Here is a 16,105-nt window from a genome sequence, read left to right on the forward strand (position 1 = left end):
TTGGTATTCGGGGCGAATACTGCGTCACACAACACTTACTTCGATGAGATTTAAGAATAAGCTCATATTTGTCTATAAGCTTTTTTTTTATGCGATTTGTTGCAAAGAGAGAATCTTGGATGGGAAATTGAGGGAGACGTCAATCTTATCATTTAGTCACTTCTATCTGGTTGTACGGGGGACGATTATTGAATAGATAAATAGGCAAAGTGTGGAAAGTTTGAAAGATCGTTCGAGACACTTGTTGATGGGCTTGTTTATGGCTTCTGAAGTTTTACAGCGCCTACGAAAGGGACCGAAAACTTTTGTAAGTAGACGTGTACACAAAAAATTGAGGGTAATTGAATCGTCTGGAACCGAAACCAGACCTGTCTTAAAACAAAATTTTCAAAATATATGGCTTTTATAGCTTTTAACTTCGTCATTTACAATGCAAACACTTTTAATCAACCTGATGAAGCAGTCCCTTCTCGTGCTTTCCTTATATATGAAACTTTTCCGTGTCTTGTTTCAGTCAAGTTACATCCGTTGCAAGACAAGTGAAAATATAAAACTTAATTACCTTTGATGCTCCCTAAAATGAATAAAAGATCGATCTTGCGACTTTGCTGGAACTCCTCGGCTTTCAACAAGTTGAAATATGATCGGGGACAAAGGGAAATTGCCCAACTTTAACACTTACTTCTTGTTCCAGCTGACAATTTTCACATACACTGCGGTAGGAGAAAACCAATATGACTGCTGGGCTACCTTCCAGGAACCGTGGGGAGAGAAAGCTTACGTCACATGGTTTGTATCCAATCAAATAAATAGTTATATCAATTTTATAAACGAATTTCTCTAGTGTGTCATAAAATACTTAACTAGAGATTGCCAGTGCCGCCAGGTAACCTGGAATATCATATAAGTCACTACTAACTTTATATGCATTACAACAAACAGCTTAAGTATATCAGGTGTTAACAACAACAAAAAAATTATGTGAAACAGACAAAAATTAGTTAATATGATTTAAGATAAAAACGACGAAACTGGATCGCATGTCAAACGTGAATGTAGAGCAAGGCTCGCATCTAACCCTAAGTGGACGTTAGTCATGCTATATGACACCATGTTTGGTGTCCTCTTACATAAAATAATGTTTTTAAATGAGTCAAGCATCAAATATATGTCTGATAATTTCAAAAATAAAGTAACTCGAATTTAAAAACTACTGTTTTCGGTTTTAAATTTCAAATCCATAACGCACGTAAATCAAAAGCGCTAATAACTAGTTGGAGAAATAGACAAACTTAGTGAACTTATAAAATCACAGAAAAAAGAATCGACAAAACATAACATTTAAAGGGGAAATTCACCTCCATCTTGGAAGTAGTTGCGTGCTCGTAAAATTAAGATTGTGCTCGTTCACATGGATTTTGTTTATTCGTAAGATAAGAAAAGTAAGTTTTTCCCTAGCTTGTCTTGGTTGTTTGAGAAGCCATAGTTTTTTTTAATTGCCAATACAATTTGGTAAATATACAAAACATTGAAGCGCCATTTTTATAAAAATCTTTTTATATACAATTAATATAAATTTTCGTTTCTTTGAATTTCGTACCCATACATGTAGGCGTCCGGGTAATGTATTATTGTATAAAAAAAATTATCCGCATCGTACACTTGGTATGCATAAAATAGCCGAAGTTTATTCAGTAGTCAAGTGAAAATACTTTAAGAAGAACACCAAAAAAAGTCGCAGCAGACGTAAAACAACAAGTCTGGTCCACTTCCAGGGGAGGAAACTGTAGTGACCATACCTTCAAGCAGTGACTATATACAGGGTTAGTCACGAGAGAATTACTGTTGTAAATGTACCATTTGATATTAACTGAATTTAAAATAAAATGCTTAATCCATGATTGCTTTGAGTTTGGCAATCTCATTTTGACAATTGTGGAAAAAGAGGTTACGCGAGTGTCCATGGTGGTACCGCAGCCAGTCGGAAATCTTCTCCGGCGCCGCTAATAAATTTGTCAGTGTGCCTCTTGATCTTTTGCAACCGATTAATCACGAGAAAATTATTTCTAAAAATTCCTTTTACGGAATTTTATTCAAAGGTTACAACACAAACTCAAACAAGTAAGTAAATAATTTAACTACTAATCTGTTGAGAATGTTGGGCATTTTGGGGGGATGCTACGGCTTTTTTGTAAATGGATGGCCGAAGAAGTCCAGAGGTTGCAGATTTGCACTTCGAAGAGGCTCTAGGTGAAGCAGAGATGGTGAATTAACACATGCACATTAGCGGCGAACAACATTGGTAGAGCACTTACGGCTTCAGTATAGCCCAGATTGATCTGACTGTATGTCGTCGATCGAATGGGGCTCTAGAGGCGAGTCAACGATGAAAAAAAATGTTAAAAATTAATTAACGTCAAGTGACACTGCCAAAGTCAAAGCAATCGTGGATTAGGCATTTCATTTTAAATTTAGATAATATCAAGTGGTACGGGGTATTAGTATTTTGGGTTGCGTAAAAATAATTTTCAGAAGTAATTCTCTCGTGACTAACCCTGTATATATATTCACTGCTTCAAGGGTGTTCTTCATTCTGTTTAGTGATTCCTTCATGAGCACTTTTCGTGCTTCATTCAAATTATTTTAGAATGCACCCGCTACAATGTTTCCAAAATAAGTGACAGATTGTAAAAATTCAACATGTACTTTTCGTAATATCCAGACTTTAAAAATTATTACTTTCAAATACAGTGAGTGCTCACTTTTTTATTAAAAAGGATATTTTCTCAATATTCAAAAATACAGTCCGAGATGACAAGATAACTTATAAATCCGGTGCGACACGAAGCGCCATCTTCCTTCCAGACCAACATCACCAAATGAAGTGAAGTGCTACCTCATGAGTCATGACACACAGCCTACATATGCTGAAAAATTCCCCATGGAACTGCCAAAAGTTCCACTCACCACTATGGCGTGCAAGTTTAATACTCCGCTCGAGTCATGAGGTCAAAAGCTTGAGCCATTGCTGCTACCCTTTGACGCATGTCGTATCAGATTTTCCTTCTGTCAACGTGGAAATTTTTTTTCACACTTATGACACCTTCCTGAGCCCATAACCTGTTCGAAAATCCGTGGGGCAGCAAAGCACAATAAACCGTTTAAGTGCTAGATATTAACATAAGAAAATTATGACACGAGTTGCCATTTTCCTTCCTAGCCGACATCACCGGACGAAGTGACAATCAGTGCCAACTCTTGACATAATAACGCACACGTTCCGAAAAATTACCTATGGGATCGTGACTTGTACTGTGTCGTGCATTTCCAACATTTTACCTTTATATCAAACAGCACACCAATGCCAAAGCTAAAGTAAGAATTACTACAGTGATTAAAACCAAAATACATAAAAACTGCAGTGATGGTGAAACGAATTATAAATCTAATGAGAAAAAATATAGATATCATAATGAAATATCAACGCATTAAAGAAGAATACAGAAAGAATTGTAATGGATAAATAAAATAATCTAAGAGAGGTATTTACAACCTAGACTTGGAGAAAAACGAAATCTAATAACTGAAGAAGAAAATGTACAATAAAAAAATATATAAAAATGAAATGAATAAGAAAAGCAGACATCTTACAGTCCAAACAAAAGAGACATACAATGAAGTAAATAAAGCAACGACACAAAATTTATTATAAACACATTAATATACGAGTAGTTTTAACAATTTTTTGATATATTAGAGTCATTTAAACCATCCAAAGACCCTCGTCAATTTATTTCACATTGTACACATTTGAACTTTATTTAAATAATCACAGGGTTGTATCTAGGATAATCGTTGTTCATCAAAGATTCATTCCACTAAAATCTGAGATAAAATAATACCATCATGTTGGAAGTCAACTACATGCCTACACAACTAGTTAATATTCTAAGTCTGTGGCACGCAATGATTATAGGCAACTCATTTAAATTCATTACGGCCCTGTTCACCGTCTATCGATCGCCAAGTTCCAACTCAGGGTATGTCATTTATAGTTTTACGGATTAGGAACTTCGGCTGCTTAACTTTTGCGTTCTAAAATTTTATAATACATATGTATTACAGTACAGTACGTATATACTTACTGTAATTGATGTTCTTATTCGTGAAAAATGTAAAGGAGGGCATACAGTGCAAGCAAGTTTGCCAAACTTTATTTAAAATAAATTGACAAAAAACGACAAAAATCAGAGAAGAATTATTTGTCAAAAAATTAATTAAGAAAATAATATGAAATGCTGGATGTGAAGAGGAAGTATTTGCATTGGCAATAAAACGAACATAAACTGAAGAAGTGTGTACAAAAAAAGGAGAACTGAAGGTGATACAGGTATAGGTCTGGCAAAGATTTTATTTACAAAAAGACAAGAACTGAGGAACTGAGACAGAAAAAAGTGATAACTCAACAGGAATAAAGAAAAAGGAAGATGCGTGGTTACTCGAGAGGAGATAAAATATTAAAAATTGCCTGATGCACAAAGAACGTATCAAAATTATCTGTAACAACTAAATTGCTAGATACATAGAACGAAATAAGTGGAAATAAATGTCGAATGAAAGATAATAAAAAACTGTTATATCTAATATCCTAAACGTTTTCACTTGTTGCCCATGTTGACATGAGTTTTACATTTTTTTTTTTTCGAAAATTCCTAAATCTTTTGAGGTCTTATTTATTTGTTATTTCAGAAATTTCTCTAAACTCTCTTCAAGTTTGTATTAAGTAGGTGATTTTAATTCTTTTGCAAGTAGATTTATTTCTTCTAGTGTGGCTTTAGGAACCACAAGTTATATAACCTTTCTGCTCATTTAAACGATTTTGAGTAAATTTTTCCAGCATTTATTAATAGTAATTAATGTACTAAACTCTCCAAGATAGACCAAAACCTGAGAAGATATTATCATTAATGTTATTAAAACTCACCAAACAATATTAAACACTGAGAATTTAAAAAAATCAATTAATTGAGGGAATTGGTATACCTAAATAATTAAATATGTAAAAGAAAACTTGATCAGCATCTTACGAGCAAACAGCACTACGCACTCAATTGGTAACCAACAATACAGACACTGAAACTATTTTTTAGCTCCTTTTTTTAAAGTGAGCGTGCAGTTTTCTCCAAAATATTCTGTTAACAATTCATGCGAAAAAATATAATTTTTTCTTGCTAGGTCCATTACTTTGAAGCGTTTTTTTAACTTCTTGTCACTATAATAATTGTAAATGTTGCTACTATATCCTGTGTATAACTTTATTATTATGTCTTTCAGGTACAGCATTTCGGTATTCATGATCCCCCTCGTGGTCCTAATATTCACATACACATCCATCTGTATCGAGATCTGGCACAGCTCGGAGTCCAGCCTGCGCCCCAGAAGCTCCCAGAAATCCGCCCCCGGCAAGAAAACCCCTTTGATCTCTCGAGCGAAGATTAACACTGTCAAACAGACAATTGCAGTTATTGTAATGTATATAGCTTGCTCCTCCCCGTTTATCCTGGCTCAGTTGTGGGCCGTCTGGGATCCCAAGAGCCCCTTATTTATTGAAGGTAAGTATCATCGAGAGGATATTTTTCTTGTGCCTCACCTCTTACACACTATTTGTTTCGACATCTAGAGTCGGATTAGGTTTGCTGCAATTACTTGATTGGAGAGGTTAAAACAACGTTAGCCTTTGTAGTGGTGCTTAGTGTTGTTATTCCACCAATCCCCTCTCGAGTTACCAATAAAAACCGAATGTTGTTTAATCTAAAAGTTCCAAGTTTTTTTTACGAATTACAAAAGCGGGATCTGGAGAAGTTAGAGATTTCTGCTTTACTGATGATGGGAGATAAAACTTTAAGTTTAACATGGTTGACATATTTTGCGAGTCCTTGCTGAAGTCGTTTTATTAAAGTTCTCGCGCGGGTCGAATTAAGTCGGTGGGATTGAGCTAATTAAGGGGTTTGTTTAAATAACAACAAACATTCTTCTCGCTTGGGAAAAAAATTGAATTACTTTCTGTCTGTGTTGTAACTTTTAACCGACCGATTTCGAAGCTTCTGATGGTTTTTTATAGAATCTCGAAACAGCCAGTTCAATTTAAAATAATTGTTTACTCGAAAAGTCGCTTTATTAAGCAAGCTTTTAAATTTTACTGAAGCTTTTTTCTAAACATTTACTTGAGAGGTCTTTTATAAGCAATTCCATTATCATCTCAAAGTCAGCTTGGTCGCGTTGCTAATTCCTGGGTGTAACGTTGTTGCTCTTTATTTTAATTTAAAAAACGTCGATTAAGAGAAGTCGCTGGAAAAGTTCAACCCGAGGTCGATTGATTTTTTAAAGACTGTTGGAGACAGCTTGAAGCTCTCTAAAAAAGTTTTAACTTCGGAAACAATTACGAGCTCGTGACAATTCTATACGTGGCCGAACCAAAAAATGCGAATTCTTGAACAATTTGAAGTGTTTTAACGTATCAAAGTCTTTCAGTAAAACGTGAGAAACTTTTTAAATATTCTTACTGAATAGTTTCCTTTTTTACTATGGTTATCTGAGTGAGTCTGAAAGGATACGGACCATAAACTTTTGTAATATTGAGCTGACAAAGAAAACTTTTTATCCTTACTTTATGGTTAAAATTGTAATTACGTGTATATATAAAGTAAATGGCAAGGAGGGTCTAGAAACTCAATAAAAAACTTCATATTTTATGTCGGGCGACTAAATCATGAGAATTTTTTATTGTCAGGGACGTTCCGGCAGTAATTTATTTTATTTTTTAAACGGAATTTTAAACGCGAGTGGTTCTAAATAGACATTTATTTAATGTTTCTGTTACAAAGTACAATTTATTTCATTTAGATTCTAAAAATATTCAGAACTATTTTGCACTCTATTGTGTTTAGAATTTTAAAATACCTGTTCAAATTTCAGTTTTAGCCAACTTTTAGTATGAATAGGGTAATAATAATAGAGACAAGTCTTGTTTAACAAAATAGAATAAAAATGATATTTAATTTGACTACAAAATAAAGTCAAAGTTAATGTCTCACCAATGAGTAATTAATCACTTGCATAGAAATATTTGGTTGTGATAACCGATATAGTTATTAAATCTTGGTATTAGCGAATTAAATTTCGCTAACTGAATTTATTCAATAATTTTGCACAACCATAAGATTGACAACAGCGTGATGTAATGATTACGATTTATTAATTAATAAGAGTTGTTAAAAAACTGTTATAAATCGATCAAGTAAGTTTATAAGGGTAGTTAGGGTAGTTATGGTCTGTATCGATTTACTTTTCGTTTCTTTGCCTTTGAATAATTAGATAACAGGGTCTGACCTTTAGAATTACAAATTCTTGTCTCTTATATAAAATTCAATTTTATCATCAGTTTTGACCCAAAAGAATATCTGGCATTCGAAGACAACGTTGATTCTTGTTGTAATAACATTTTGGGTAATTGAACATTTTCATTTTCTTTTTGTGTATTTTTTCGCGATATTAATATCGAAATATTCCAAGACATTATGTAATTTCTTCAGCTTTTTTACAAGCGTTTATTTTATTTATCGTAAACTAAAACAATTCTTTAATCAATCAATTCAATCTAAAAGAACTAGATTTACAATTATTTTAGAATGAAAGAAGTGTTCCATTTGAAGATTAAACATCAAAGTTACATTTTAAAATGGGATGCTCTACATATTTTTACAGATTTAAATTATTTATTAAAAAAAGAATAAAAGTTATGAAACTTGGACCTTTTGATCAACAGTTTTCAGGATGTTTTCTTTTTTTTTTTCAAAAAAGTCGTCAAATTTAAAATTCACAACTCCAACATTTTTAAGAATGGAGATTTGGAATTTTGCAAAATATTTTTTTGTCTTTCCGTAACTTAAACGTAAAAAATTAACAAGACAAATTTATTTGTACTTAGGAACAACTTCGAAAACTTGACAACCATAAGAAGATTAACAATTTGCAGATTTAATCACCTGTAGAAATAATTCAAAAGATTCTTCAGTCCTTTATATGTTTGAGAAGGCAAAATAATAGAAAAATTGAAACTAAATTCGCCTTTTTGTTACATAAAAATGCATATATGTAGGAAATCTTTGATCAAAAAACCTTTATTTCTTTTTTTTTAATAAAAGATTTAAATCTGTAAAAGTATGTAGAATTTGCTTTTAAAAAATGAAATTATGGTGTGTAACTTTCAAACAAAACAACCTGTATTATTAAAAATAATTTTCAATTGTAGTCCTAGACTCATAGACATCTGGAACACCTGGTATAGTGCAATAAATAACAGAAAACCGTAATCAAAGAAAAACAGTATCATTGACAATAAAATTTTAATAAACTGGAAGTGAATCAGAAGATGAAGTCTACAACAAATTTTGCAGGCGTGCTTGCTAAAAATTTTAGACTGAACTATTTTTTAATTCATATTAAATTTTGTACTATTAGTTCAGTACATGTTTTAAAAACACAGATGAAGTTATTCCTTGAAGCAAATAAAATAAAAATTATGGCTTAAATTATCCCTTTTACTTACATATTGCGTTCGTTAAATTCCATTCTTGTGCGTTTTAACTAATTTGTTTCATAATATCACACGAGTACATCTTCAGTATCGACTGAAACAATATTTGAAATGTTTTTTTACAAGAAGCACATATCCCCGAAGAAAATTTAAAGACTAATTAGAAACAAAAATCGTTTCTTGATCAGATCAATACAACAAAAGATGCCACTTTGTCCTCTACTACCTTACTACCCCCTATAGAAAAACAAAAAGAAATGTGAAAAAATAAACACACCGTTTAAAACACAATCATACTCTCAGCAGCTAGCATCACAAGATAAAATAACCATCGGTGTCACAATAAAGTTTGTTTTTCTTTGTATTCAGCAGAAACTATGCTATACAAAGACAATATCATCAACACTAAATGGCGGATCCCAGCTAAAGCTTTTTAAAAGAAAACTGTCTCGAGTGCTGGACTGCTATAATGCGACTCCAACAGGCAAAAGTATCATTACATTCATGAGAGCCGACTCTCGGTGTTTTCACTGCGAATTCAGTGCAATCTAAATAAACTTTCCTGAAAGGGTTAATTGTTAAACTACATTTAGCAGGTTAACTATTATCAAATAAAAAATTTCTCTAACTACCCTTTTTACCTCTTAATTAAATATTATTGATTCCAAATTGGACAAGTGTGACACAAACTTGACATATATTGTCTGAATGTTTAAGTTATGAACCAATTTAAAATTTTATAAAATTGGAGCTCCTATTACAGAAAAAGTAAAATTCAAAGGACTAATTTTTCATGTTATCGACGCCTATAATCACACCATATTTAACCCACATCCAAACAAACCTACTAAACCAAAAACCGATATCACGCACATTTCAACATTTTATTACGACTATGTATCACAACAAACGAATAAGTGTTCAATGGGCCGGCAAACAATAACATTATTGTCACAACAGTGATTGTTTCGCCTTGCTAATTTTCAGGCTGTTGCTTTTATTGTTGGAAATTCAGATTTCGGGGAGATTAACACTTGGATCAATATTTAATTCGCACATTTTGATTTCGGTGGAAAGTGGAGGATCCTCCTAGTGTAAAATTTTGGCTCATTAGGTCCATTAGAAGGCTCCAAGGGCAGAATTAATGCAGATGAAATTAGGGATTATCTGTTCGGAGCTTAAAGTTTGGAGAAGGAGCGATAATAATCAGTGTAGTTATTTAAATGTGGACGGATATAAGCCCGCCGTAATAAGCAGAAAACAAAGGAGGAGAAAATAATTGAAAGGCGGAGGTTTCAGATTAAAAAAAAAAGATGTTGGGTCGATAGCGGGCTTTTAATTTTAAAGGTCAAAGTTAACTTCGGAAGGGTCTATGGAAAATGGAACTTATTCCAAAAATTAATTATTTAGAATTTAAGGAAAGTATTTGTTTTTGTGCTCCTTTCCAACACAAAGAGCTTTTTCAGAATTTCAAAGTAACTGCAGACTACTCAAACTGATAAAAAATGTAACGCTAAAAAACCTACAAGAACAAATTTTTATTGAAAATTTTGTTACATGACAAGGAACTTTTGAACAATTTTCCATAAGACTTTTCTTTTTTCACATAATCGACGCTGTGGACTCAGCCTAAGGGAACAATGCGTCTAATGAGTCTAGCTTTTGGAGATTTATTCTATAAGTAGCATTTTGTGTGATACTTATGAGATTTTTTCTGATACTGTGATATTAAAAATTTATTCAGAATAAATATTTCTGGCTGGAAATTGCGACCCTGACTCTGTGTGTGGTTCTGATTACACCTGTTATCAGTTACACAATAAAATTAATTTACTGGTCTCGAATTTTTTAATGTTCAAATTCACACCTAAGTAAAAGTCAGGGAGACGTACTTTTATATTAAGAGAACGCTCAAACAGTTTGTAAATTTAACACTGCAGTGGGATGGTGATTCGTATAGAAAACAGAGGATTTACATCGTAGGGAAAATTGCATTCATACAAATAAACTTACTAATTAATACTAAAGAAATGTTTGACTTATTAGCGAGCTTATTACAGTTTTAAAGCAAGGTTTGTTTTAGCAAGAAATGAATTACAGCTTCGTTTTCTTTTATTTTTTTAAATATAAATATTTGTTTAATACTTATATCACTTCACTCATTTGCCGCCCTGATGAGAAAAACGCCGAAGTCTAGCACAGAAAAAATAGGATAAAATGACTCATCGAAAATAATCATCCAGCTATAAAAACCAGTACTTTTTCATACCAAAAACTCAGAGGCGACTCTTCTGAGGAGAAGAGACAAGACAGACTAAAAGTCTCGTCAAAAAAACGTTTCTATCATTTTTTAAATCTGCGCAATTATCAGTTATATTACAGGAATTACGTAAAAGTTCCAAATGGGCACTGATTTGTTCCGCCTCTTTCGGATTGTATGACTGTCTTGCTAAGTGTTTAATTGATTGCATAATCTGCAGGCAAACTCGCAATATTATTCATACAAACTATAAAAACGTTCCATTGGTATACATTCAAATTTTACAATGTCATTACAAGGGGTTGGCTAAGCTGTTCACACACTAAGTTTCCCACCGGCTTGACATGCGTCGCTTTTATTCAACCGGAAAAACGGTAGGCAAGAACCGCTCGGAATACGGGTCTTTTACCTGCCCGGTTTTAAAAGTACAATTTATGGTGGGTATGAACCGCTGCGAAGTTAACTGGCTTAAACCATCATAAAATTTTATTGTATACAAAAGGAACGTTGTTAGTGTACATACATAAATAGTATGTTCATTTAAAATGGTATGATAAGTTATTTATTTAAGTAGATAACAAACAATTTTATGTATACATATATAAAAATAGCTGGAAGGTTGTTTCGAAAGAACTTCCCTCGCATCTACAATGAAACAGATCCAGCATTTTCGAAAAACTATACAATACTTCCTTAGATTACGTTCAGGAAGTACAAATATGAACGGAATAATAAATTGTAAATATAGACTCATCATATTTTGCACATTTTAGATAGGATTTATGGGACAAAACTTTGGGAGGGGGAGATAAGCAAATATATTTTGATTAAAAATTTACTATGTTTATCGTAACTGTAAAGCATCGGCAAGATTTTGGATTTTGCAAATTCAAAATTAAATTGCAAAATGTTGTTAAATAATTTTCCGACAAAAACTCAATATGGATTCGTAAACTACACGTGTAGGACTATGTTATTTTATACAATTTAAAACCCATTTGCTATGTACAATTTTGAAGTGACGTCATCACATTAGTGGTGGGAAAGATTAGAAAAAGTTTGGTAGCGTTTTACCATTTACATTATATTCCTAATACACATAAAAGTTGACAACAATCGGTCCAGTAGTTTCTGAGATCTGTCCAACAAAAATCGTCACGGACAGCGGACAGACAGACAGACGGAAACGGGAGACTCAATTTTTCGGACTCTAATGATGCTCTAGGGGTCATGATCCATTGAAAAAATACGAAAGCAACCGGTCGCCCGATGAACTCACTGACCCTCGGGAAGTAAAAATTAAATTTTATTAAGAGACAGCACTAGAAAAGATTTTATTTTCTTGATACACGCACTCTTTTTTTTCATATTTTTTAAACGAATCCGTAACGTTTCGTCATTTATGTTACGATAAAACTATTGACGTTAAATACTTAATCTTCTAAATGGTCAAATAGTAAAAAGTCAGTGGCGTAAGTTCAGGGAAATGTGGTGAAAATTCTGGATTTATAGCTAGATTATCATAAACCAACGTTAAAGCTCCTGTGTATACTGTTGTTGGAAATAACCTGAACGAAGTTCTCCATCATACAGTTGGTGTATATAATACAGATGCAAAAATTCCTCTCTCTCTCTATCGTTCCACAATTACTAAACCCTGGAAAAATGCAAGTCTATAAACTCTTCTTTATAAACTTTTACCATACCTACTCCAATCTTCTGGAAATATTGAAGGGTCTCAACAAAACTACTGTATATAGATTTTCAGAACTCCACATTCCAAAAGTCTGCGAATTAACAGAACTATACAAATAAAACCACGTTTCATCAATAAAGAATGTTACATTCAATATTCTGTCACGACTGAGTTGAAACAATGTGCAATTCTCAAAGCGCCGAGAAACCTTTGAAGGTAAAAGTTTATGCAGAGTCCGGTCTTATATGGATGCATTGGTAACCTCGTTTCAATAACTTTGTGACATGTGCTGAACAGAACACCACTTCCCACTCTCAGAATTAATTCTCACAAATCTATTAATTACATCCCGAATGTGATTTAACAGTCTGCTGAACTTCAATTTCTGGGAAACTTGCAGCCTACAATACTTGTCTCTAGAAGCCTGCATTAAGCAGGTCCATTTACCATAATGTCTAGTTCCAAAGAAAAGACCATTATTATTGCTAAAACACAAAGTACCCTTTGAATTAACGTTATGTCACAATAAAACAACGAATCGATAATAGTAACACAATACAAACGAATAACTCCAAACATGGTTTCAAACTCATAATTATTTTTACAGATGACAGATTACTTAAGATTCTAAAAGTGTCCATCATTATGAAAAGTGGCAAGTCTACTATTAATAAATTTCACAGGTCACTAGTTGTATGAAACATTTATGAAAGGTTACACATTAAAGATGTTTTTTTAAAGGGAAGGAATAAGGTGTCAGATACAAAAGTTTTAATCAGTAGTTGTTAAATTATTTGAATTTTTATATTAAAAAATCCAGGACGGCAGACAGACGGACAGACGGACGGACGGACAAACAGACAGACAGACAGACAGACAGACAGACGAAAACGGGAGACCTATTTCTTCGTACTCTAGGCGTCTCGATTACAATACTTCCTTCGGTTACGCTCGGGAAGTAAAAATTGTCATATGTAAAAATCCTCAACTCCGCCATGTTTAAATACGAAGGCTTTCGCTGAACTTTCCTGTAAAATTTTACTCTCGTCATTAGCTGACATTTAAGTCACAACCTTAAATGATCCTTAGACAATTAATACACGCTCTTTACACACCACAATACCATCTTTGTCCCCAACCGCACTGCCACGCAAATCCTCCTAACTAACAAGTGTGGCGTATAATAACACCCACAAGAAGTCACCCAAAACTCTCCAAAATAATGAAAACGGCTTATGTCATTACAGGTCCCGTGTTCGTAATCTTAATGCTCCTATCCTCGTTAAACAGCTGTGTAAATCCATGGATTTATCTAGCATTCAACAGAGAATTGCCGCGTCTCCTCCTCAGGCACTACACCGCCTCCAGCAAGAATTACAGAACAGCGACAGGAGGTAAGATATGCAGCCGAGTGATTGCTTTTCTATTGATTTGCAGGGAGTGGGACTAAGCTTCTCTTTTGCTCATTTTGTTGCTTTAATAGTCATTATCTCAAGTTTTTCCGCTACATTTATAGACCAGACAAATTAGATACCATTGCAAAATTGGCGTTTAAGAATTTGTTGCAAGTCTAAGTGTAGGGAAGACATTTTCTAAATTTTGAAATTAAAAACTTTTGGTAAAACACTGGTAGCCTTGAGCTTCAATAAGGACAGCAATTAATTTTTGGCACTAAATTAAACTTTCAGGCTAACTTTAACAGCAGAGAGAAATTCAGGTTTGTTTTAAAACAAAATGGACATTTACTAATCCATTGCATATTACTTTCGTGGTTTTTGTGTTACCATTGGGCCTTCCCGTGAATTCTCAGCTAGACGATGAGTTTTATTTATTTTTTAATTTTGTTCTTTTTCGACTTCTCAACAAATTTGATCATTATTATTTTTTTATACCTTATACTGAATCTATTCAAATGAATCGGCAATATTTTGTCTTAATGATTTAATAGCAAAGTTAGCTAGCAATGACGCGAAATGACATTTAAATCATTCTCAGTTTCATCTTCCCTATACATCGAAAATTGCTTGTAACGTAGATTATTATACCAAAGAAAAAAATCCCTAATAAAATTGTACCAAGGCGTGAATTCTTTATGACAACTTCAAATTATGCCTTCTGTTCCGAAAGACGGATGCCTAGCTTCGCGACAATTCAGCGAATTATACTAAAGCAAATTGACCCAAATTGACTTTGACGCGTTTTGTCATACATCATTATGATTCTAGTAGCTGTTACTGTCATACATCATTATGATTCTAGTAGCTGTTACTATTTATTGAACGAAACCGGAATTTTAGCCTCCGCACATCAATCGTTAGCAAAGTCTACTGCTTAAATCTTTCTAACAAAATTACTAATTCATCCACATCGTATAAAGTACAAATATTCACTTTATATGCTTAGGGAAAGCATACTCTTAATAGTGTTAAAAAAATGGTGTTGAGAACCATACGATTGAGAAGGAGGTTGTCAAGTACCTGTTTAGCATAAGAGCGAACTTTATTAGAAAGCTCTAAGCAAGGCTATTCGTTTTATGCATCTATTTCGATCGACAATGTGGTACTTATAGAATTGGCAAATGCTTTGCTAACGATCGATATGCAGACATTTATTCCATCCATTATATTTAACTAAATAACTTTGTCATGAGTAACAAAATAATTTGGTGAAGTTAAGTTGACTATGATTTAAGCAAAACCCGCCCTCTAGTTCCGGGAATTCGTGGAATGGCCCACTCCATTTTCGCTTCAGTGTGATGTTCCATGTAAATCTAATTTATCTGTTCTGTCCATAGCATTTATTTTCATTTTCTTTATTGCTTGGGCACAGGTAACAGTGCAAGTAACTCCTCAGGTGACGCCCAGAGCACCTCGCTGCGGCCATTCTCGAGATGGTCGCTGTGCAACAGCGCTAGATCAAATAAGTATCCCTCGCGTGTGTCTCACAGGCCCTACGTTGCTCAATACAACGCCAGACGATGGGTAGTCACAACGACCACCTGAAATATGGAGGCTGGTGGTTGCTACAACGTTACCAACCACGACAAGGACGACATTTCAGGCTCTTCGCTGATCGAGATTAGTGAACTGACCACCGAACTGACCGAACTGGAAGTTACTGAAACTGTGATGTGACAACATACGATTACAAACTAGCTACTTGTACCTGATAGGGATTAAGTTAATTTAAAAACTGCGATGAAGTAACGTTTGCCGGTTTAAAGCTGTGAAGAACTCACTAGTGTTGTTAGTAGATTGACTTTTGAAATGCTTGAGCGCTTGGAATTTGTCTATTTTATAAATTTCAATTTAACGATGTAGTTTTGTAGTACGTATTGCTTAAGCGGAGTCGATTTAAAGAGATAGGTTTTCGAATTCTATTCGCTAAGCATACTTAAAGTTACCAAATCCATTTCTGTCCACTCCGTGTGTGTAATTTTATACCTCTGAATTTCTGATGTGATACTTGTTGAACCAGTTATAAATTTATTACTGTTCCTAGGCTATGTCATCTTGTGAGATATTGAAATGTATTTTGTAAAACGTTACATGAT

General features: G+C 33.7%; 1 protein-coding gene across 8 annotated transcripts in view; it reads left to right on the top strand.

Annotated features, from left to right (window-relative positions):
- Positions 1-16,105, top strand: part of LOC135134331 (mesotocin receptor-like) — a 211,768-nt gene extending 195,663 nt beyond the window's left edge. For 6 of the 8 annotated variants that reach the window (XM_064062973.1, XM_064062975.1, XM_064062972.1 and 3 more), the window contains 4 exons: positions 695-789; positions 5,335-5,612; positions 13,800-13,946; positions 15,382-16,105. In XM_064062973.1, coding sequence (XP_063919043.1) covers positions 695-789; positions 5,335-5,612; positions 13,800-13,946; positions 15,382-15,554 — 693 coding nt within the window. In that variant the 3' untranslated portion in view covers positions 15,555-16,105. The remainder of the gene's footprint in view (positions 1-694; positions 790-5,334; positions 5,613-13,799; positions 13,947-15,381) is intronic. The other 2 variants (XM_064062977.1, XM_064062978.1) reach the window with 2 other exon arrangements.

Source organism: Zophobas morio, unplaced genomic scaffold (genome assembly GCF_036711695.1).
Source record: "Zophobas morio isolate AGI-343-1 ecotype UQ-CSIRO unplaced genomic scaffold, CSIRO_AGI_Zmor_V1 ptg000023l, whole genome shotgun sequence".
Classification (NCBI taxonomy): Eukaryota; Metazoa; Arthropoda; class Insecta; order Coleoptera; family Tenebrionidae; genus Zophobas; species Zophobas morio.